We start from the raw sequence: 26216 nt of genomic DNA, 5'->3' as shown, positions 1-26216 counted from the left end.
ATAATATTTTTCTGTGTGTACCCTACTCAGAAATCCCGGAACAAGCGAAAAGAAACCACCAATGTTCACTCTTTTTCCAAGACCCAGGCAAGGACTCCCCACCGAGGGTGGAGGTAATGGCGAGCGTGCGGGGGGCATATAATAGAGGGGGAGAAAGGCGTGAAAAAGAGTGTATAGAGCTCATACCCTAGATTCGAAATCACTGCTTTTTGCGGAACTCCGAACAATTAACCTACAGTTTTACTATCGTAATCAACTATAGATAGTGCCATAGAAATCTCATAGGTACCTAGATTGCTGACGTGTAACCTAAGACCATTTACACCTGGACTACAATGCCATAACCAGTGGCGGACTGGGTCTAATATTTTTGGCTGCCAGAAGACAAAGGGCCACAGCTTTAACAACTATAACGCTATCATGTTTGAGGGGCCCACTTCATGAACGGTCCGTGGGGCCCACCTGCGCGCTATTGTTTCCCTTTTACACAGGCTTTTCTGCTTTCTCAATTAATTTTTTCAAACTTGTTGGGTTTGATAATACGATAAATTGTATTTATAGAAATTAAAAAAGCAAAATTTTTACTAGAACACAAAATCACAATAAGCAGTTAAACCAGGAAACTATAGAGGTATACACTTGGAATGTCTAAGGTTCCATTGGGACAGTGATACGAAAGCGCGCCAAAAAAAAGGCGGGGCTTAACTATGTCAAGTGTACGACGTAACGCGACTTTTCAAATTCATTGGCTCGAGGTTTGACGCAAAAGAATGCGTCGTCATGGTAACAAATAATTGATCTTGCCGCGCAAAAAAGGCTTATAAAACAATGGATTTAAAAACCTCAATTTGTACTTAATATTTTGAAGTAATTATAAAGTTCTTCGCGAAAGAAGTGTAGTGATACCTAATTTCAGGTACACACTCAAAAAAAAACCAGCAAATACGGTTTATAATTTACAGCAAGGTGCAGTTGAAGTGGGTTAACAGCAGTTTGTCGTAAAACTTACAGCTTTCTGCTGTATTTTGAAGAAAACAGTAGCGACTGTAAAAATTCATATTCGTACTGTTTTTAAAATGACAGTTATATTAAAATTAACAATATGAAACCGTGGTTGACGTTTTACTTCAAAAATGCGTAAAATTTACCACACGTTGCTGTTTTTCTGTTATAAACGGCAAGCGCTAGTATATAAAACAACTAATTATTATTTAGTTGTCAAAACATTTTTTTAAATCGCACAAGTTTCATTTTAGTTTTAAATATAATAATATCCGATAAAAATATTTTTATATACTCTTTTGTATAAGTAGCACCCCACGCAAAATGCTATATTAAATACAACCCTTGTTCATCGTGTGATTAATAATTTGAAACCAAGTTAATAGTTTACTTTCGTTTGGTTTTCCCTGTAACTCTAATGTACAAAGGCTCGAGTTATACATGATCAACTAGAGTTGTAGTCACTTTTGATACATTCGGTTAAATTTTTCTATTTTATCATGAAAATGTTAGGTCAAAATTTTTGTTAAAATAATTTTAATGATTGATGAAATTTTTATTATGTATTTCTATCATGAAATGATTAATAAAATATTAGAAATTTATAATTAAACCAATGTGATAATGGTTTGATGAAATTTTAAGGTTGTGAATAGGTTATCTACTAAATACGTTTGATAACTAAAACTACCGCAAACACTGGAATTTTACTCACATTGGATTTTACTGTAAAAACTGCATGCATTTACCGTAAACAGCAATACTCTGTAAATATAACTTTATCTTGCTGTATTTTTAAACAGTCAGAGTTGGTTGTGAAATTAACAGCGTTCTGCTGGCATCTATGCTGACCGCAGCTTACTGTAAAATTTGCAATTATATTTTTCTTTGTGTATGATTATAAAAGAAATAATCAGGTAAGCTAATAATATAATAATCATATATGACGAGTTTTCGTCGAATGAGGGTAGCGAGGCGCCAGAGTTTTTCTCGTGAGTTTTCCCGCTTTAAGACACGCCCGTTTCTACGAGCTTCATCACGGCCGGAAAAATCTTCCTTAGACCAATATAGGATCCATGCTTAGACATTCCAAGTGTATACCTGAAATCCTGCGACGTCACCATTGTAATTTGCCTATTGATATAAAACGTTAACTGTCATGGCGGCCACTAAAGGCCCACTATTAACACTACAGCTGTGACGTTACAAGTTTTAAAAATCGTATCAGACGACAACACTCTATAGTTTCCTGGTTAAACTAATTATAAATGCATGTGCCATAGAAATCTGAATTGATTCTAAAAACTTGACCAAAATTTCAGCAGAGCATGGTTACTATAAGCAGCCCCCCTTTACTTATTTATCTTTAGGGGGACTGCTTGCCTTAGATATAGAAACTTTTAATTCATTTGTGGCAGATTTATTTGATGTTATAAAAGAAAAAAATTGTATTTTTAGAAAATTATTACTTTACCTGTTTTTTTTTGTGAAATTGTGTTGTGTTCCACTAATCATAATTGCATACACAAAAGAAATCTTCTTTAAACATTCTGATTCCATCTTTATAATCAGAACAGGCAAATGTGGTGGTAACTAGCCAATTTAAAGCTGCATTTATGCAGTAACGTACAAAGTTTAAATACCACTTTTTCAGATCTCATACTTAACCAAAAATTGCAAGAATGTAGTCCATAACAATACCAATATAATGATAAAATAATTTGCATATTTTGCTTTATTTCTTTTATAAAAATTTACATGTTTGCGTGAAAAAACTATGAAACAGATAAAAGTACTTTTTGCCAGGCAGATTGACTTAGGCCTAATGTTTACAACAAAACACGAAAACCACCAATGGCCAAGAGAGTTTACAGTAAAAACGCGAACAAGTAATGAGACCAAAGAAGTGGGGGAGAAAACTAAGCTTTAATGGGGAAAAAGGTGCGGTACTTCAGCCGATAGTCCTTCAATTAATGGGGGAAAAGGTGCGGTACTTCAGCCGATAGGCCTTCAAGGCGAAGCTTCAAGGCGAAAAAATTAATTAAAGCTGGTTTCACACTCGACGGAAAATTAGCAGCGTAAAGTTGAACGTTAGCGGTATATCGAATGGGAATCAATTTTCAGCTCGGCGTTTATTATTGTCTTTCCGGTATATTTTCCGTCGAGTGTGAAACCAGCTTTAGTGTTAATTAATTTTTCCGCCTTGAAGGCCTATCGGCTGAAGTACCGCACCTTTTTCCCCATTAAAGCTTAGTTTTCTCCCCCACTTCTTTGGTCTTATTACTTGTTCGCGTTTTTACTAATGTTTACCAAACGCACCGACGAAAGAAAACGTTGAAACGGATCAATATTCTTCCAAATGGCTCCAAATGTTCCTAATTTATACATGTTTAGAAAATAATAATAAACATGATATAGTTACCGTTGTAATGACGTTATTTTTCCAAAACGATATCAAAATCGAAAAAACCCAGCATAATCCTAAGGGAATTTCTCGAGCTGGGCTATCGAAGCATCGTCTGCAGCTTTCATATTTATCCGCCGAGAGATGACGCGGCGTAGCGTAGTCACTCTATCGCCTCTCATTGGCTGAATGGCCCCTGACGAACAGGCGACAGGCCCCACCATAGAAGGCAGCATTCTAGGTACCTATGATATTTCTATGGATAGTGCAATACAGCAACCAATAGAGCGCGATTTTTCGGAGGTCTTGTACCGGAAGTGAGGTAATATAGGCGCTTCAGTAGGTGGATACTCTTCGCTTGTTCTGGCAAGGAAGATCTAGGTTCTGGGATTTCCGAGTAGTGTAAGAAGAGTAACCCTATGACGTCCTTATACTCCGATTCTGTGGTGGATAATAGTTTGAGTCAGGGTAAAAATGTTATCCCGAAATGACTGCCTGTGGTCATTTTAGTAGATAAGCAGAAGATTTATTTATTTAGTTAAGAACCGCTCAAGAAGCCACGGGGCTTATGTTTGAGCATCGATACATTGAAACCATCAGTCAAATAAAATACAAAACATAAAATCTAAGAACTAAATTTCCTAACAATAATGTGTTATCACGCTAGTGATAAAAAACTAAAAACATACTAATCTATTATGGCAATACTGTTGACCTTGTAAATATCATCTCTCCAGCCCTTTAAAATAACTAAACCACGTAGTTTATCATTACGCCCTCACGGTAACATTACAAATAACATTAAGTTTTTTCATTCAAATTACTCCGCAACACAGTTTTAAATGTACAGTAGGATTTTTGCGTCACAATGTCATTCGGCAGATTATTCCAGTCATTGATCAATCTATGGCCCTGGGTTTTGACGATTTATGAGTGTGCCCACGGGTAGTGGTGCACGAATTTAAGGAGAAAAAGTCCAATACACTCTTTTACGAAGTCGGCCATTTCATTACAGGCCTAATTTAAAATAGTACAGGCAAGGGCGCCTGCACGTGCTCACCAGCTCGAGACGTCGCGTGCACTTGACCGCGTGAAGCGGCCTTGCATGCACTATTTGAAATCAGACCTGTAATAAAATGGCAGCTCTCACAAATAAGGATATAAAAGAGTGTATAGTCTATGCCATTGTACAAGAATTTGTACAAGTTTATGTCGAACAGAAATGGATTGAATTCGAGGGGAGCTCAACCGAGAAGGAGCAGGCTGTAAAACCGAACACTTATCTGTGTTAAACGACAAGCCGTGGGATTCCATCCAACTGGCTACAGCGTTGAGGTCGGTTTGAAGCGCAAGGTTGTCACTATGCACTTTAATTTTGTGGGAGAGCTTGGTGTCGTCGTAAAACAGTAAAATGATGGCAAAAATTTGGTTTAAGGGCCTAGTTCAGGTTGCTGATTGGGTGATAAGTAGTGGGGTCTGACTAGGACCCCTTTTTATGAATAGGGGTTATATGGGCTTCTTTCCGAGGTGGGGGGAGCTCGCGGAGAGCAAATGAGTTATAAATTAGTATGTACAATTAAAACAATAATGTATTAGAAAGAGATTTGAACAGGAAAGGGTGGAGAACATCTGAACCCGGGGATTTAGAAGCCTTAAGCTTCCGTAAAAAAAGTAAAACATACAGAGGTTCACCGGATAAAGTTGAGAGAGTGCGCATCTCAGCACGCGGTAGTGGGGGGCAGAGTAGTTACTGAGCGAGCAGGAGGAGAACTACAGGATCTGACAGTGGTGACAGATAAATCATTAAGAACCATTGCTGCCCCAGAGAACCATCCGGCTTCTAAAGTTCGGAGATACGTGCACGGAAACAGCGGAACTTATTAATGAGACCCCAAAATGCCTTTGGGTTATCACGAATTTGGGCAGTATGGACAACCTCATATTTAAGGCGATAATTAAGAACCCGGGAGTTAAAGGCATTGCAAGCCATCCGATACTGATAATGAAGGGTATCCAAAACCGATGGGGGAGCCGCTCGTTTTTTAGCACGAAGAAACCTGGACCATGCATCAGTCTTAAATTTTCAATTAAGAGACATGCGAGGACTAGGCTTGGGAAAATTGGGAGGTTTACGCATTACAACAAAGGAGGCTATACCAGTAAAGTACAACAAGAAACACAGTCCACGACTCTAAGATGTAGATGGAACACAAAACCAGGGACCAGTCGACGGATGATAAAAAGGCACTAAAGGACTCATAGTCCCCCTTAAAGAAATTAGTCCTTTCAACAAACGTAGGACGTGGCCCACGTAATTGAGTCTTAAATTGGACAACACCATGATCACTACGGTCGGGGGCCGGCAACACCTTCGGGTCAACGGCAAAGGGATCCGACGAAAACACTAGGTCAAGAACATTGTCTCTACAGAATAAAACAAGACGTACGACGGTCAGAATACACACAATCCTTCTAATGTGTTAAGTTTGTTTGAGCTATTCACAGAAACCTGCAACGCCGGTATCACAACCAATATATATCCACGGTCACACATAATTGTATTTACACTTATTTGTTACTTCTAGTCATACTTTGAAAGCTTCGAAGATTCCTTCGATCAGTGTCACTCTTATTTTTTACTTCTGATCACACTTATTTGTTACGTTGCGTGTCACACTTAAACGAAAACTAGGTCGATTAGTGTCATACTTAATTGTTACTTCTGGTCATACGTTGAAGGCGCGGCGCAATCTGAACGGCCTTGAAAAACGCTAGAGGGAAACGGGCGCGTAGAAATCTATAAACACGGGGATTTACAATGTTGGAAATTGCGGGGGTCCGTATACGCTGAACAAAAAACCTTACTTAGAATTAAAATTAAGGAACGTATTTGCAACTCTAGATTATATGTAAACCACAGCTATTAAAAAATATAACTTTCATGAAAATCGGACTTAAATTAAGGAGCTGTATGTAGAATTTTAGGCCAAAATATAAAACCACGAAAATTGGGGTCCCGTAAATTACCCTGAAAACTATACTTTAATTTAATATTTACTGATATCAAAAATATATATAAAAACCATAAAGTGGACTTCTACGGCCCTTCGCTACCTTCCCCTACAATAGCCTTGTAAAATGAGAAACGACTGGGGGTGTCATTCTCCCTCTTTATTCCAAAACCAATCGCCTTAGAGCTACATACGTCATCGTTCTACGTCACGCGATGTCGGAAAATAGTTTCATGAGAATCGCGATACTAGCAGCTCTGCTGGGAACAAATATAAAAAATCGTCTGCACCGTCTGCTTTGGAAATACCACGGTTTCTAGATTTACGGATTATGGGATCCCGTGGAAAACTGGAAATACTTTATTTTCCTTTGATGCAAAGGCCCGATAAGCTACATCGTTTTCTAGGTTTGTTTTGAATTTTATTTATTTAATTTTCAATTAGGTTATAAAATCAAATTTCATCAATGTAATCATCTACTTCATTTCAATTTAGGGATATTTTTCTTTTGCATTTGAAATGCCACGGAAAAGAACAGAAGAGCAGTTGCCTTTTAAAACATTCCAGAGTCTTTTTAAGGTTTCCGGATTTATCAATGATAAAAAAGTCTTCATCTTCGTAATTTTCTATTAACGCCACTAAATCTAATGGTTTTCCGTTAATATTTTCACTCATGTTTAAAAATCAATTTGAATCTATCACTTTGGAAATTTCACAACAAAAACGTTTGAGATTTTTTGGAACTATTTAAATTTTGCCAACTAACGCATGTACCTTGTGTAAAAATGCGCGAATTTAACCCTCCGCGGCGGCGAACTAACATCCCCTCCTCTTCTGCCCGAATGGGGGACGCAGCTCTGGGGTGATTGAGGGGGTTTCTCATTTTTCATGTTGTCGGTAAGGGCCTTAGAGGTCCACTTTATGGTTTTATATATATTTTTGCTGATATAACTGAAGTTGTAACGTTATCGGACTTAATTTTAAATAAAATATCTACCACATAAAGCGAAACCACCGAAAATAGTAAATTGGGCAAATGCCCAACTACTAGGGCTCCGATTTGAAAACTTTATGAAAGGCTACCAATGGCGATGTATGTACATTCGAACGAGATATCATTGACTCTTCTAGCCCTAACCGTTGAAGATATATGCGCGACAAGGCGGCATCGGCGGCATCGGCTACACTGTACGTGAAACTAATACACACAAATCCTTAGGATTGTGTGTAAAAACGTTCATTTCTAGTGGGAACTACAACAATTTAGAGTAGAGAAATAAGAGTGATACAATTAAGAGACAAATGACGACGCGCACAATAAACATCTGTTAGGAAATTACAAAACAAATCATGCATGATTATCATATTTACAGTTATTACAACGATAAAGGACAGCGATAATAGTATATATATAACATTAGGCGATGGACCTCGGTAAAATTAAGTTAAGGAGACAATTAAAATATCAAGCCCCTGCATAGTAGGATTGAAATTGTCTAGAGCTATGTCAGCAAAAGTGAGAACTCTCGTGATAAATGAACAGTCAGCATAAAGAGCCAGCTCCTGCCTGAAAAGAGAGTAGCCCGAAATCGAGTGTTCGGCATCTTTGTGGTCTGAAGACCAGTGAGTCTCAGTTACGGCAGCGAAATCAACTTTGCGAATACGAAGAAGGTGCGTGAGTTCCATGTGCTTGCATGTGAGGATGGCATAGGCTGAAGAGGAGAGCGAATGCACTGGGAGTGACATGGGGCTGGAACACTCCTGTGTGTTCCCAATGGCAGAAGAGACCACAAGCATTCCAGGTATGAGACAAATGGAGGGCGAAAAGGGTTGTGAGAGAGTTAATGTGGCTACTGAAAAGGCGGAGGCCGGATGGGTTGGAGGGGTAATTGTTATTCGGAGATGAGATTAGGGAGTGAGGAATGAGACCACATGTTTGATCAATCACCATACGCACATCCTGTGAAGGTCAAATAATAAGAAGAAAGAGCAGAATAGTCCGAATAGTTAGTTAGAGGTGGTGGTTAATTTACAGCAGCAACATCATAGTCAGAGAACGAAGCACGAGGAAGGGATGAAGTTGATGAGGGGCGATGGAAATGTGGCGGTAGATTGCGGGAACGAGGCTTTAAAGTTGAACGAGAGTACTTGGCCTTGGGGCGCACGGAAGGATCCAAGATGGGACTAGAATGCGAGCGCCTAGTTTCTAGAGAACGGGCTTTCACCACCTTGAAGTGATGGATGGTCCAGCCCGTCTCACCAGCGGCTTTCTTTGCAGTGAGAACAGTTTTAGCTTGTGCAAACAACCCCCGTTGCTTGTTAGTCTGGTCGTCCTGCGCGGAAAAAGGCATTAGAAAGACGCTGTGTATGAATTGAATTATAAATGCTGTTCTTATGATTGGGATTTAAGCGAACAACCTTGATAGGCCTCGGCGTTCCCCTTCAGGGGGCAAAACTTGTCCAAGCCCAAAAAACCGCAAAAAGGCCTCAATTCCACAGCTAAGCAGAAAATACGGGGGTTTCCTCGCTAGCATAATCAATAGAAGAAACCAAGTCAGTTTGGTATCCCTAATAAGGTCAACAACCACTATAGAAGAAACCAAATCAGCTTTGGCATCCTTTATGGGGTCGACAATAGTTATCTTAGAACCAAATTTCCTATTAGAAAATTCTGTTTTAGAAACCTGATCAGCTTGGCATATCCTTTATAATGTTGACAACAGCTTCCCATTGCAGCAGGGCATCAGGGAGAGCACTTAGAGAAGCAATGTAATCAGAAAGTGAAGAGAAGAGACCATGTAATTTCTTAGAGTCAGCCTCAAGGGCCTTGGCGGACACCGATAAAGCATCAATCGAGGTGGAAAGACGGCAAAAAGGGCTCACAACCGCCGCAGCAGCCGAAAACAGAAGAGGGACCCAGTTTTGGCAGTCCGCGCAATAAGCAAAGGTAAGCGCACAGGCCTTGTTCGCAGTTCGCTACAAACACATGTAGTGGGCCTTGGCCGGCGTCATCATTAACTTCAGGCATAATAACAAATAACTCGGCAGACCCAGTAAATAATAATAGACTAAACCGCAAATTACATAAAAAAAAGAGGCACGACTAAAAGAAAAAAGTGAAGAGAGGGGTAAAAAAAAACCCTTAACTTGACTAGAAAACACTGCCTAGAGGTTAGATCGCCATTTTTTTATTAATTTTTTTATCAGTACTCTTTTCACTTCCTTTTCAGGAGGAGTAAAAAGACTAGCCCAAAAATCCTGGAACAGGTGAATAGTTTATGGTGTAGAGTAATTATCATCCCCGGGACAGGCGAATAGTTGGTTCTAGGGTTAAATGAGTACACCTTTAATCCGAGAACAGCTAGTGAAAAGTATTCACCTATTAAACATCGTTAAGGAAATCGACAAGTCGTAATATATCCGAGAGCCAGGACCTGCAAGTTACTGTTTATTTGGTGCTCATTTCGGTCGCGAATAAGATATGGTAGCTTGGTTCTCCTCTTCCGTACCTTATGATAGCAGATTCGTCCTAACATATACTGAGATTTCCCAGCCCTATTACCGGAAGCTAGCGCGGGAAACAATAAAAATTCAAACATCTACGGCAGAAGGTAATATTACAAATGTCATTAGATTTACATTTATATATTTTCAATGTTTATTGTACTACTTTTGTTACATTTGTTATGGTTTTAATTTGTTAATTTTTAACTCTACATTTGTTTGTTTTTGTGTCTAAGGCCTTTGGTTGACACAATGATTCATTTAAAATAAAATAAAAGAAAGTAAACATAATTATCTAGTTCATATACTTTGGCAAGAGCACTGTCATCGACATCATTGTTGCTTTTTCTTAAATTTTCCAACAGAAAAATTGAAGGCCGCCTAGGAAATGAAAAGATAGGAATTCCCTGATAATATTTCGTTGTATATGGCAGAAATCAGTAGAATAATGAAAGCCTATCCTAATCGGAAATAGAATAAGACTGTCCCATTTAATCGTTAGGATGCTTTGATTTTGTTGTTATTTCCGTTGGCTAAGAGAAACGAATCCGTGTCATTGTCATCCTTGGCAAGGTCGATTACTTTCTCCAAAGGAATTATTTTCCGCAAGAGGTACAAACAGCAAATAATAAGTGACGCAATCATGCTTGGTCTGATAATAGGTGCCATCCACGGAAGCCAATGACAGGGCAAGCAGTATTTGGGAAATGACAGATATATGACGCAACGAAGAACCTCCCACAGTGGTGCATTTTTCCTGGCAAAATAATATGATACATTAGTCTTTGAAATCAAAACCGCAACGGCGGCAACACTAGCAAAATTTATTTATATTTATATATTATTTATAATCTGATTGTATAATAATTTTTACCCCAAAAAAATATATTGGTTTTGTTTCGCTACTTTCACCTTGGACAAATAAACTACGCAACCCGAATTTAGATTGTCCGCTTGGTTCTTTTAGATCAGCACTGCGTCACTGTGTCCGCTACTGGAAACGTTTCCACCCAAATATGAAACACGACCCCAATATTAACGAAGCCCAGTGGCGGCGGAAGGTTCATATTTTAGGGAGGGCGGGGGGGGGGGGGGGCAAACCCGGGATATATATATTTTCAAATGGATGAAAGCTGGTTGCATACTTGTTGAGGATTGTCTAATAAAAGTTTTAAGCCTGATATGCATTTAATCTAATAATAATCCAATAGGCTAAAGTTCAAGAGTATTTCCAACGCATAAATCATTTAGTGATTTGTAAAACCTATTACCAAGAGTGACATAATTACCAAAAGTGTGACAATTCCTGTACTTTCGTATGCTAAAGGTTTAATGAATGTTCGACTCGAGATCGACCACATAAAAGACTATCTATTGTCGCCTTTCTGGACCTTTTTTTAGGCTATGGTATTATATCGTAGGTAGATGGCGATCATATAAGAAATTCTTTAGTAACCTTGGATGGCGCTAGCATCTCCACAGAACGACGAAAACTAAAAAAATACACTAACTTTGACTAGTGCTAAGTGGTTTTAACTTCCTTCCCTCCCCAAATCCTACTTTCCCTTATCCCTTCCCAACTTGTATTTCGCTCGTAGCATTCATTAAGAAATAGGTCCGATTGACACACTTTTGGTAATTATGTCACTTTTGCTATTACTTATGAATAAAAAAGCCTTTTTTTTAAGGGGGGACAACATATGCCTGGTCCCCACCCGATTTTTTTGGGAGAGGACCAAGTACCCCCCCCCCCCGCTCCGCCGCCACTGACGAAGCCCGACGCGAGATTAAAGGTAACAAACGTTCCTAATTTTCATTGGTTAAATGCTATCTCGTAACCCAAAGTATACTTTCAAGATCAAGTGGTATAGGCTTCGCTGTCTATCGACCGAGCTTCAGCCTGGAAATATTTTAATCAAAATGTCGTCTACTACTTCTTCACACAATTAGTTGGGGGTATTAAACTGTGGAAACAAAATTTTAGTCTCTATTTTCCGTTTCCCATTTATAAAGATGTTGACGCGTATTTCGTAACGTCATATCCCGTTATCAGAGTTTCATTAAAGAAAATCCTTTCTGCCATATTTATGAGTAATTATGGTACATGACCTAACCTAACAAGCCACAAACTACGAAAACTATGCGTAGTAATTTCTGAGTCCACCGATAAGAAAGAAGATAACGTACTCCCAACCAATGAAATTGGGCCTAACATTTTTAGTTTGTCATCCAATGTGCTTTGTATTTGGGTGGAAAAGTTTCGCGATTTGAAGGACTAAGTGTTTGCTCATGATTCGGGGTTTTTAGTTTATTTGTCCAAGCTTTCGCTAAGGTTTGCTATTTTAACAAAATTTATTTCTGGATTACTAACATATTTTTAAAAATATATGTATAAATAAATAAAAGTGTCCCCGTTAGTATTTTCCGGTAGCTCCGCCACTGGAATCAGCCATTACAAACATATCGTTCGAGTTATACCTGCAGTCCATGAAAAATGAGTTCGTCACGGATGAAAAGAAAAGAAATAGTACTAGAGTTCGTTGGATGGTGACGTCCAGATCCTGAATGATACAATTATGAGTCCAAAGCATAATTTATGTTTTCTATTATTACCAGAAGTTTATAAAATGTATCCCCTTCGGAAGAAGTATATAACTACACGTTTTCCTCGTAACATCATCTATGATTCGCGGACGTGCGCATTTAAAAAAGACCATAAAAAGACCCAAAAATAGGGCGTTGATAATTGGACATTTTACGTTTTTTTTCAGCGATAAACAATGAGAAAGATTCCTCTCTGACTATGCTGAAGATGGCGCCACATAACACTACGGAGGGTTTCCCGCTTCTACTTAAGAACAGTGCGCGACGCATGCTCGGTAGTACGTTCCAGACATGGGCAAACTACATCCTACTGTAGTAGTTTGCCCATGTTCCAGATAATACGGAGCGGGAAAGCCTCCATAGTGTTGTGTGGTGCCATCTTCAGAATAGTCATAGTAAAAATCTTTCTCAATCGAAGATAATTGTTTTAAATTTCGGATAATTTTAGAGACTGGTAGAATGCAAAAGGTGTTAAGTTTTTTCAAGGCCAACAAAGACTATTTAGCCCTTAATGATTAGTTCATTCTAGTGAAGTGACTTCTCGAGTCATTTCTGTTAAAAAGATGTTACAAGTGCTCAATAAGGAGTTAGATACTTCCCTTCTCAGGGTGTTCACTATAATCTTCTGTCACTACTCACGTTGTGGAAATAAACAGCGTCAATATATCCGTGTATGAACACCGCAAAATGAAAAACAACGTACACTGAAGTCCAAAAATTCATTTCGGGGTCGTATTTCTCCTCATCGTAGTGCTTTTAATGAAATACAATTAAATAATTAGATTCAGTCAAAGCGGGAAAGTATTTATGTTTAAACTTTAAATGTTTAAGGGTCTATTGCATCTTGATAAATGGGCTATAGTCAGTTGCAGGTTAAGAAAGGAAAAAATTCATTTATTATACTCAGTAGCAGGTTAAGAAAGGAAAAATATCTAGTGTATTTGGCGGATAGATACTAGCATGAATTTCCGGGAAATCGGAGGCGACAATTTTGGATTTGGCCTATTTACGGTTGAATTTCTAAGTATACCTCCGCGCGTTATATAATTTTGGAAAATACCGTCTATTGCGTTATAATTCCAAGTGATAATTAAGCAATTAAAAAAGATAATATTTAAAACAGTGGTAATAATTAAATTTCACAAGCGCGACATACCTAATAGAATTCCGTTTGGCGAGACCAGGGTAAGTATAGAATGGGTAATGCCGAGATTACCACGTTGACGTAAACATGCGATTTGATGATTGTTTATGAGCGTAATAATAAAAATACGCTATAATTAAGCTTAAAAATTATAAGCTACATTAAGTATTTATTGATCACTTTGAAATTTACGCAATAGATATTTCTAAAATGGATTAATATACCACGCGTAGGAACCTTTAGAAATTCAACATAAATTCGTGCTAGTATCTTTCCGCTAAATGTGCTAGGTAATTTGTCTTTCGTAACCCGCAACTGTGTATAGCCACCGTCACTAATGGAAGACACTCTGAAAATTGAATTTCTCAAACTGAAGTTCGTGGATAATTATTAATGTTCTTCACGAAATTAGTCTAGATTATTTAGATGGTTAAAAAAGAGGAAAAGAGGTAGTGGAACTCTTATTTGAGTATCGAATCGACTAAAATCTCGGCAGTGAATCACTTCCGCTTTCGTCATCAGGACAAACATAATAGTCATTCCAAGTGTTCGCGTATGTAATTTCCCGTTAAAGATATATATGTAAATGATAAAAGATAACATCATACATGCGGTATTTCTTCCAGGTTCCCTAATCTGGGTTTCCCCGGGGTCCATCCAGGCCCTTTGAAGATGACGGAAAGCTTGTTCCGTATGCCAGGGTACGCCCTGATGTTCTTAAACATGTAGATGAACGGATGGAACTGCGAAATGATTAACGACGTTGTAAAAACGTGGATGAAACGAAAATTATAAGAGGGGATTTCGTACTTGAACGTATAAGGGGTTGAACGTCGTCAGAGGATGGGTCAGTCCCCATTGTATGTCGTCGCCGTCACCCTCGGCTTCGTAGGTCCCGAAGAGATGATCCCAGATCATCAGAATCCCTCCGAAATTCTTATCAATACATCTTCGGTTACGGCCGTGATGCACTCGGTGATTGCTGGGCGTATTTATCAGTAGATCGAGAAAACCAAGTTTTCCGATAAGCTAATAAAGTGGATAAAATATGAATACACTTTTCAGCACGGAATCCGATCATCCGAGTGGTTTTGAAAACTTTATCGTACCTTGGAGTGTATCCAGACTTGCGTCAACAAGTGCAGTTCGAAGTGTACAAAGAAAAGCTATGGAATATAAGATTATTCAAGCTGATTACAACAAAATTCATTCATTTTGACTAACTGATAATAAAACGTACAGGAGGTGGTACAAATATTGCTATGGGAATATGACCGATCTGAAACGAAAAATCAAATACAGATGGAGCGCTTCAAGTCTTGTTCCCGAGACAACAATAGAAGAAAACGGTACAACGCCATTCACGGAAACAGGCCCCGAACCAGCGCCACGTGACCAGCCTGAAAATGTAGGCGAGGCCAAGGTGGAGCACACTACATATTTGTCAATGGTAAACTGATGTTTTAGTTTCGTGTAAAATTAAAATTATATGACCTTTAAACAAAAAAATTAAACCGAAATTTTAAAATTAAATACTTTTATATTTTTACAAATATAAAACTTTTGACGGCTCTACAAATATATTAAAACTTTTAGGTACGACGGCCGAATTGGAAATTTTCCAAAAGTGTTAGAGGTGGCCAAACAAATTACAGAAGGTGGCCCTCCTTTTGGTGACGGGCCTGCTCCGAACAATCATTCTTACCCATTCCCCGAACGGTCGAAGAATCTCTAGCCTGAATGTGGTGGACATATTGTACTCCTCCGAGCTGTGATGAACTTGGTGCATGGCCCATAGCAGATTCACCTCTACATTAATTATAAATCCATGAATTATCGCCCAAAAGTTACGCGATCGAAAAAATAGATCAGACCGTGCAGCGCCCGATGCAAACAATAATACGCAAAGTCCGAGTAGAACATGCAAAAGAACCACAACGGAATGGAGCGAATGTCGACATCGGCCACTCGGAAATTGTTGTAGATCCAAGTGTAAATGATGGCTTCTACGCCGTACGTCCATATTCTGCGACGAGTTAATTTAATTGAAATTAGGGGAATGGGTTTGTACCAACGTTACTAATAATACGTCATTAATTATAATAATATAATAATTTATATAATTACATACTGAAACCTAAATTGACAAATATTTTAAGGTGCAAGAGCAATCTAATACTTGTTTTCTAGAGGTTAAACTGTAAAAAAATTGAGCGTTCTATAAAATCGGTTAGGTGTGCTTTCCCCCTTCTGAGTTTGGAGGAGGTGAAGGTTTGGCCAGTTTTTCGCGTGAGAGAAAAATATTTATCTGGCAAACCCGTAAGAAATTGAGAGCAGTCGATTTTTAGGAGTAGCGTAGTTGCTAGCCTAGGCTTCACTAATTTCCGGCCTTCCGCGCCGTTTTTCTTATTTTAAATGAAAATATAGCAAAATACTAGTCCCAAATTAATCATTTGGTTTAAAAAGAAACTTAGATCATGAAAAAATTCTTAACCCCAAACATACTTCAACACCTAGGGTCCCACCTACAACTCCTAAAAGGTACGTCTCTAAAATATACATATAAAGACAGGACATAAGCCGAATTATCTTAAAGCAAAGAATAACAAACGTTGTTAGTCCTGCTGAACTAGCTCTATAGTCTGTATGAAACGTTTGGCCGGTTTTGGGCCGATTTTATAGAACGCTCTTGAAAGAAATTTAATAATTTTAAGGTTCATCTAGCTATTGTAATTCGGAGGGGGGGGGGTTAGTATTTGTTACGTAATCTATGGGGTGAAGGTCTCATCAAAAACTACTTTTCGTTAGGATTAGTCGAATTTTTGCTTTACCTAATTAGCGAACTGCCCCCTCAGAATATCACAATTATTTAAATGAGGCTAGTTAATTACCTAGTGAGCTCCCACAACATGCCCGCCGTGGCGGACGTGATGGAATCATTTATTCGAATGGGCCAATCACGCTGGCAGATTCTGGTAATGCCTTCTAATCCGATGAGGAACACAACGGCGGGGAAAACCTGCAAGAACGCTAGACATCAGAAATACGTTGACATTTCGAAGGATAACAAATACCTTTAGTTAAATTAAGCAAGAGGGGATCATAGGAGATGGAGTTTGGTTATCTACTATAATAATAATCAGCTAGGCTAATACCCAAGGCACCACCTTAGGCCTAAGTCATCATGCGACTTTTGAAGCCATTAATTCAGGTGGCCGGGTTGCAATGCGTAGGAGGGTGGTGGCAAGCACTGCATGCCACGCGTTCGAGCCAACAGCTCCCTACACTAACTATTACCGTTAACCTCAACAAGTTTTTGTGGAAGGGGAAACCGAAGGTCTCGGGGGAAAACCCCTACTATCATAAGTAACTTAATCGAAATAAGTATGACACTAAACGATAATATTTTTCACTATGCAACAGTGGCCTTTATTATTTTATTATAATTAATCTAGTGTATATTTAAAAAAAACGATTACTCGATTCTTAAAATAAAAAATCAATAAAATTTCCAAAAATATTTTTAAGTCTTAAGAATTCAAAAATAATCTTAAGAAATCAAAAATAATCTTAAGAATTCAAAAATAATCTTAAGAAATCCAAATTATAATCTTAAGAAATCCAAATAATCTTAAGAAATCCAAAATAATCTTAATAAATCCAAAATAATTTTAAGAAATCAAAAATAATCTTAAGAAATCAAAAATAATCTTAAGAAATTAAAAATGTTCTTAAGAAATCAAAAATAATCAGATAAAATCCAAACTAATCTGATAATATTCAAAATAATCTGATAAAATCAAAAATAATCGGGAAAAACCTAAAATAATCGGATAATATGGCCGTAAAAATCAGGAAATCGTTAATGGAAATCTTAAAAATCGAAGATTACTTTCAAATCTTTGGTAATCAGAAATCTAGCGTACAGAGTTTACTGGTGCCACTGTCGCAGTTTTGGATACTCTCTCTCACACAGGTCAGTGTGATGGTAATACGCGATTTGGTTTTAAATTCGAAAATATCTCTAATGCTTGTTTCCCACCGGCGCGGGCAACGACGCGTTTCTCAGCTTTGAAACGTTCAAACGTTTTAACGCGCGTAAAGAAAATAACATTATGACGCGCGCTAGTGGAAAACAAGCTTGACGCGTCAAATAATCTTCAAGGAGCTCTGGTCATCCGCTCGGACTCGAAGATCGTTCTCACCAAACTCTATTCGCGATCCCAGAATCCAGTCGTACACACTCATACACGATCTCTGCGATGATTACATCAGCCCCAAAACTCTCTTATGGTGTCCAGCTCATGTCGGCGTACCGGCAAATGAAGCGGCGGACCACTTGGCAGGGGTTACCAAGCTACAGCACCCAGTGGCAGATTTACACATTTCCCAAAAGGAGGCTGTTCACATTTTGCCGCCCTTACCTTTACAATTGTCAGTTCCCATTTTTTTTACAATACAACAACTTGGTTAAAATTGCACAGGAAATAGTTTTTGGGTATATTTTTTTTAATAAAAAAACGACTTTTATTGCCTTATTTACGAGTGGCCCTTCATTCCACGCGAGCTTACCGTCAGCTCCCTACACTCATAGCCGGCTGTATTAGAGAAGGCCGGGAAATCTCGGCGGTTGAAAAAATATTTACTGGCACGCGGCCAGACCCCAACCGCCGATAGATGGTGCTTATTGGAGTAGGAAATATTTAATGATGTCATTGCTTTTTGATTTTTACAATTTTTCTTCCACGGTGAGCGTCTGCTAGCTAGGCGGCGGTGTCAGCTGTCTAATTGTTATAAGTACCGACAAAAAAATGTAAGTACAGTTTTGTAATAATTCGTTTCATAATGTAATATTTATATCTTCCTTTTTTGAGATTATACCGAGATATTTTTTTCATTGTTATGTAAACTATAAGAAAAAGCCTTTATCTAGAAAATATCTTAAACTTTAAATTAAGGTTTGTGATATGTGATTTTGTAAATCAAAAACAAATGTTCTTATTTTTAAAGTACAAAGTTCCTGTCCCTAGAATGGGCTTAAAGTTTAATATAATAGCGAAAAAGCTGCATATGCTAAAACTTTATAAAGAAATAATAAATTCCTTAAAAATTAAATGGTTTTATTAAAATAAGTTCAAAATAAAATTATTTTGTTTCATTATTTAAGTAGAACAACACTAACAATATGATAGACGAAAATAGTATTCCTAAATGGGTTTCAAATAGCTTGTTCAAAAACTTACAGGAAAGATAAATATATATAATATTTGAATCGCGCGCCTTTAGTTACTACTCCAATAAGTACCATCTAGCGGCAGGAAAAAATTACTCATGTCGCCGCCTCCGAAAATTCTATTTCCTGGCCTTCTCTAATACAGCCGGCTATGCTACACTTAACCGTTAAACTCCGCAATTTTCAGGGTTTTAAAAAAAAACGCGGGTTTTTTGTATGGGTTTTTTTATTTCGAACCCTGCTTACAAACAGTTAAAAAAAATACAAATTGCATGAAGCTATGAAAGTTCTTACAATACCTAAAGTGCACATGTGATACTGATTAAGCTTTTTTAATTTTTAAGAGAATAAAATTGTTTACACGTGTTTGAATTTTCGGTAAAGAATATAGATAATAACTACAAAGGTGTTAAAAATATATTTTAGTTTAGTTTTACTTTCGGGCGTTTCGGTTATGTAAAATTTTCGATTTCAAAGGTTAATTCGATATGAATAGTGAATAAACTTGGTTAACAATAACAAATACCTATATATATCAATGCCATGTAAAATTAATGCCATAATAAAAAATACAGAAAATAAAAAACTAATAGCCGCCTGACTCAGGAAAACAAAATTCGTATTTGGAATCTTCGATAATACTAATACAGATGCATTTATATTTATTATTTAATTTATTTATTATTTATATTTAACTCCGTAACTTAATTTTTTAACGTGTATCAGATACATTTTGCAGGATAAATGTTTCTATTTTTTAAATTAAATTAAAACAACTTCCCAACGCTGCCACTGGGGCAACTAAAAAAATTTGCTTACCTAATAGTCCTAGAATTTTTTGCGCCCCAAAAAACCCTGGCGCCCGTACGCAGTTGCGTACCCTGCGTACCCTATTTCGCCGCCCCTGACCAGTTACTATAGTCGGACTTGTATGACAGGGGGTACTGTAATTTTGCTTTCTTCTCACTCATACAAAGTACAGGCAGAGACGCAGAAGCCGATTACTGGTTGTGGGCCGGGAACTGGATGTCTTAGCATAGAACTTAGAGTACTTATATAAATTTGCGGTACGTTAAATGAACAATGAAATTGAAAGTCACCGGAAAATTTCTTGTAGACTTCTTTAGTTGCAAGACATCAGAAAACCGGCTAAAAAAATTCGGTCCCCAAATTTGCCGCCCCTAAAATCTGCCGCCCTAGGCTCCAGCCTTTTCAGCCTTATGGTAAATCCACCACTGACAGCACCCCCCAAGGTGGAATTTTTCCTACCGTTCACTCACGCTAAGCCCGTCCCTGGCTCTAGTGCGAGTTAAGATGACGCGACGGGAGGATACGCTACTCACGCGTCTTGGTTGCGGACGGCTGCCCACAAAATCGCTGTTACATCGTTTCCGTTTAAAGTGCCACGCACTCGTGCCATGCGTGACGCGCTGTAGAAGACGCCGCACATACCCTTTTCGAGTGCCCTTCAAATCTGGCAACGCCTTCTTCTTCTCAATAGATGGTTTTTTTTCGCTTGTTCCGGGATTTCGGTGTAGGGTAAGAATAGTAACGCTATGACGGCATTTTACTCCGATTCTGTGGTGGCGAATACATCGAATCGTAGTAAAAACGTTATTCCAAAATGACTGCCTGTGACCTTTTTAGCTGATAAATTCTGGTTAGCAGACGACAAAATCTAATTTACTCCTTTACACCTCCTTTCAGAAGGAGTAAAAAGAATAGCCCTAATACTACGGAACAAGCGAAGAGATTATGAGGCGACTTTGGTAGGATTCCTCAGCACGGTCCATGCCGGCTGGCAGGATGTACTCGCGATCGCTTGCGACATCCTACGAAGTGCCTTAGGTGAATAACTGGTAGCTCTCTGAGCGAACATTGTTTCCGAAAGACTCACCGTGCAGGATCTCGAACTACTTTTTTTGTTGTTATGTTTTGTTTTGGTCTACAATTTTTTTTGTTTTTGTTTTGTTGGTAACAAGGGCGCGTATGGTGTGAAGGCATTCAGCCATGTACACCAACTTAATTTACCCGTTATTCTGACCCCAATAACTACCTTCAGAAATGAAGGGGATTTATAATCATAATTTATATAATTTTAAATAATTGGTGTTGATAATTTATTTCTAATATGATAAATAAATTATGCTTTTAACCCGCGTTAAGCGATAACTGACGTAATTTTGTTTTAAATGTTTGCTAACTTCGAAAATGTTGATTGCTATCTATACAAAAACACGTTATCGCAATGGGTTAAGTACGAAAAATTCCCCAAAATATGAAGGAGGAACCGACCTGTTGGTCTTCCATAAGCAGAAAAAAAACTTTTTCACGTTTGAATTACAACCATTTTTACTTTCAGTTGGAAAATATAATCTGCCAAAAGTTAGCCTGAAGTTCAAGGTTTCTATTTCTAAATGTTTTTAACGCGAATATGTTATTTCCTAGGCGGATTTCTGTTATTGATTTCTCAAGTTCGCTTTCCTAACGTATAATATCAAGGGTTGCCGACCAAGTATGAAAATGATAAGGATAGTTTTTACAAATTGTAGACCTTGAATTTACTCGCAATATATACTTAACAAGGGTTTTTTGGGACGTTAAAAAACCAGAATACTTTGCAAACACGAATTCAGCATCTTCGTGCCATTTTTATAGTTTCGTTTATAGTATACCAGATCTTTAAAACTAGTACTTGCTAGCGACAAGGTTAGCTGGCTTTACAACCGTAACGATGGCAAAGTCAATACGCGAAAGGTTTTAGAACGTGCTAAAATTCGACCATCGGAAACTCCCAAGTTTTGAGTGTAGTGAAAACAAAGATCGTTCTTAAATCAACAAAATTTGGCGATAAAAAAAGCAAATATCAAATACACTTTCCTTATATTGGTTTCGTTACTCAACTTAGCCTTCAAATATTAATATAAATTATATTCTATGTCCACTCGTGTATAAAATTGATGGTGATATGTAAATGACAATTGGCCAAACTTGGCGCATTTTATTTTTATCTTTATCTGCCCTACCGAGTGACTCAACCTTCGAGAAATTTTCACTCTGCGCTTTGGTTCAATGTGAACGAGTAATCGTGCTAGAACGAAATTATTCGTTTCACGGTAGTTAGTCAGCGAACAGTTTTATATAAATTAAAATTTATCACCAGTAATTTGGTCAAAAGGGTTGCCGAGCTCAAAGGTAGGATGAGGAAGGGTTTCAGATGTCACGCGTGGGCAAATGCCATCCATTTTATGAACTACAAATGCAATAAAAAAGCATTAAAATTTCCCCGAAATATCGGCGGTCCCCCATGATGCAACGTGAAAGCTGATAGTTTAGTTTATTGGTTTTTTTTTCATTGTCAATAGCTTTTTATCAAAATTTCCCCGGGCATTTTGATTTTCCCCTGGATTGTTTTTCGTGAATCAATGCGAAAATATTCGAATATAATTATCTAAAATCTCAAAATTAGTTTCAGATTTCAGAAATCATCAGGAAAATAGTTCTCTAAAATTTCAAAATCATTTTCAGATTTCAGAAATTATCAGGAAAATCGTACTCTAAAATCTCAAAATTAGTTTCAGATTTAAGAAATAATCAGGAAAATCGTACTCTAAAATCTCAAAATTAGTTTCAGATTTCAGAAATCATTAGGAAAATCGTTCTCTAAAATCTAAAAATCTATTTTATATTTCAGAAATTACTTTGATAGTCAAAATTTGCAAGTGCTCGACCCCTTGAAAACCCCCCTTGGGTGAGCCGTTGTTTAATAGTGCTTTTAAGTTTTAAAATCTCTTAAGAAAGAAAAGTTGAGAATAAAAACCAGTTGTAATGAAAAAACAAAACCCGGATGAAAATTTCCTTGTTTGATTTTGGTGGGTCTACAGGGTCAGGGTTTTCCATATCCATAACCATCTCCACGGCAAAAAATAAAAAACGTGGCAAAGTGTTATTTGGGGGAGGAAGGACGAGCCGAAAATTTTGCAACGTTTAAAGTAAATTTGCAACAGAGTTTAATCTATTTTCCTATTGATTCTGATTCTGATGAAATAATTACGATCGAAAAGATATCGGATTATCCGCATTTACTCTCAGATATTATCGGGTTTTGGTCAAATTGAATACCTACAGACGGAAGAAGTGCTGGATTAAGCCCCCACTAACAGAAGGTCCCCACCACTGATGAAATCAATGGATTTTTCACAGATTCGGTTTAAGAGTAAAACATATCAGGCTTGTTGCTTTATTATTTGAAAAACCATTTTTTTCTGGACATAAGCTTAGCTTCGGGACACGCCCGTTTTGCGTTCTTATGCTTTCCCCAAAACTTAGTGCCTAGGGCCCCACCTTCAGTAAATCCGTTACTGATGTGCAGTTTCCAAATGCCTCACATTTGAGTGTGGGGAAATGTCTTCGCGAGATATTTGCAAGGAAGATCTCCTATAGATCTTCCTTGAGATTTGGAATGATGTCAGTGGGGAAGAAAATTTAAATTCACTGTCTTTTGGAATCGATCTATTAAACCCTGACTTTCTAAATGATTTGTAATACCTAATCAAATTAAGCAGATGTTTTTAATGAACTGTCACGTAAAATTTTAATAGTATACTTTTTTCTGAAATTTACCTTTAAAAATTATAAACCAAGATTAAGAAAAACAAACTGAATTAATAACTTGAATTCTTTGAAAATTTGAGGGTCGTTTAAAAAATTAGTTTACTTGTCGTTAAATTAAATCGAAAAACTTAAAATAAAATTATATTTCAAAAACTTGACTTCTTCGTCCCATTTTATTTAAATGGATTGGATAATTATAAGGTGTTTTATGGAATGATTAACCTAAATCTCTTATTAAATTTTAAGGAAAAGAGGCTGCTAAGTTAGCACGTATTAGATTTAGGATGAGTAGTCTATTTCCGCGATTTTAATTACATATTTAAATTTATCAGTCATTTATATATTTAACTCACGCCCTTCAGTTCTCAATTTTTATATTTATACTATTAATAACGAGGCAAAATATAACATTTACTAAAAAATACATTTCATCTCCTTTAACGAGATTCCAAATGTCCTGTAACGATTTCAGTGACAAAATTGGTATTTTCTCCTGTAAATGCCAAGATATTTTAAAGCTTAAAAATTGGTGTTTAAAAATGTATATATATATATATATATATATATATATATATATATATATATATATATATATATATATATATATATATATATATATATTTTTAAGTTTATTTTTGCAATTTATGAATGTTTAAATATTGTGAAATTTTAGCTTATATGAATTTCTAAATATTGACCAATTGCTGTGTATATCCTTGAAGGTCTGTTCTGTTGATGTGCACATTAACCATGTTACTATTCTATTCTTATATATATTAATATTATATTTAAAGTTAATTTCATTTTAAGCTCACGCCCTTCATTTCTCATTTTTTATATTGATGCTATTAATATATATTGATATTATCAATTTCCTTTTGAACTCATGCCCTTCATTTCTCAATTTTCATATTGATACTATTAATACATATTAATATTATACATTTTGTCAATTTCCATTTTAACTCACGCCCTTCATTTCTCAATTTTTATATTTATTCTTTTGATATATATATATTAATATTACATATTGCCAATTGGATTTTTAATTCATGCCCTTCATTTTTCTTTTTTTATTTATACTATTAATATATATTTATATTTATAGTCAATTTCATTTTTAACTCACGTCCTTAATTTTTAAATTTTTATATTCATACCATTAATATATATTAATTAAATAATTTTTATTAATTAATATTAATATTAATATTATATATTATTAATTTCATATTTAACTCGCGCCCTTGATTTGCGAAATTTTATATAAATACTGGTTTATGAAGTGAAATTTATAAAGCTAGTAGCCCATTTAATTTATCGTAAAAATACATTCGAAAAATAATAAAGAAAAAGGCCAATAAAATGACAAAAACGATCTTACTATGGCTCCGTACGATGGCACATCTTCGACCCTTTCGAAGACATTGTCTCTGGGATCAGCCAGATAAAACAAGTACAGGGTACGATTGAACAATTCCCATGACAAATATTTGGCCGTATCCATTCCGTTTGACGAGCCACCACCGTCTTTCCTCTAATATAGACAACCGATTCACTACACGAGTTCGGGATTATATTCCGATAAAAATAAATACAAACAACCAAATCAGAGGCCTATAAAAAACCTAGGTGAATTAGCGAAGAGAGCGTGAAACGATGCTGGATGAAATAAGCTTTCATTTTCGCGCACTCGCAAATTTCCCTCTCCCAAGTAGGCACGGTCATCCAATCAGGAGGGGTTTCCCACGATCCACGTGACTTAACAAGTGAATTAGTGGAGTTTCGGAAATCACTTGAGCGTTGAATTTTTGGTTACAATACGAACCTGCTAAGATCGGACGTTTCTGTTTCCTTATGGTTAGCAAATGGATACCGATATTTACGTTCCCTCCAAAGGGGAGGGACAACGCGTAAAATTAATTTGACAACGGTATTAAGATAGTTTAAGCCCTTATTCGAAAACGCGTAGGAATAACTTAAAGCAGAGCGTATTATCTCCTACAAGTTTGCCAGGGATTATGAAACGCTTGGTTAATGATCAAAATATGGAACGAATTTAATAAAAATTTACTTGTAGAACAATTGTCGTCATATTGTCCAACTACTTAAAGTATGAAAAAATGGCGTCCAAGATAATAATTACGAGGTAATAAGTAGTTTACTTACGTTTTAAATCTGAAAGAGATCATTATTATAACCGTTAAAGCGAGAACGAATTTGGAATGGCGTAATTGAGTCCAATAGCGTTTTAACCTTGATTGATATCTTGACGTGAAGTAGCCCCAAGTCGCCTCGCGCGTTCCACATTTTAACACACTGACCATTACGAAATGACCAGGCGATTTTAGGAATGCTAACCTTGACAAATGTTTATAGCTACGGTAATTCAATCCTAATAAATGTTTGATTTTTGCTATATGCAAGAAACATTATAGAAATTGAAATTCAACGTTGAAGGTGAAGCATTTTTCCACTTAAATGCCACAGGGTTCAACAATTAAGCCTTAATTTACTAATTCTTAATTATTTCTGATATATTTCCAATCGCTTTGTTCGTCTAACAGTGCTTGAAAAAGAATGATTGTTTGGTATTTTAAAATCATATGATAGTGAATCGCACGCAGTATCTTCTAACGGGAATGTAAACCATTAAACAGCGTCGAAAAATTTCCAAATCCCTTTAAATATTTGTTGTTT

General features: G+C 36.8%; 1 protein-coding gene across 1 annotated transcript; it reads right to left on the bottom strand.

Annotated features, from left to right (window-relative positions):
- Positions 1-10101: 10101 nt before the first annotated feature.
- LOC149941000 (alkylglycerol monooxygenase-like) lies at positions 10102-25149 on the bottom strand. The gene is made up of 11 exons (XM_090178128.1): positions 24901-25149; positions 16561-16688; positions 15544-15695; positions 15375-15478; positions 14910-14948; positions 14779-14835; positions 14480-14698; positions 14278-14412; positions 13165-13278; positions 12400-12482; positions 10102-10678 (listed from the first exon to the last, which is right to left on the bottom strand). Exons 1-11 carry the CDS (start codon positions 25021-25023, stop codon positions 10420-10422), a joined length of 1413 nt encoding a protein of 470 aa, XP_090034254.1. The 5' UTR covers positions 25024-25149; the 3' UTR covers positions 10102-10419.
- Positions 25150-26216: the final 1067 nt, after the last annotated feature.

The sequence above is a fragment of the Leiobunum rupestre genome, chromosome 6 (genome assembly GCF_980474605.1).
Source record: "Leiobunum rupestre chromosome 6, qqLeiRupe1.1.hap1, whole genome shotgun sequence".
NCBI classification, from domain to species: domain Eukaryota; kingdom Metazoa; phylum Arthropoda; class Arachnida; order Opiliones; family Sclerosomatidae; genus Leiobunum; species Leiobunum rupestre.
Note: the sequence above shows the minus strand (reverse complement) of the source record. Positions and strands in the feature narration are given on the sequence as shown.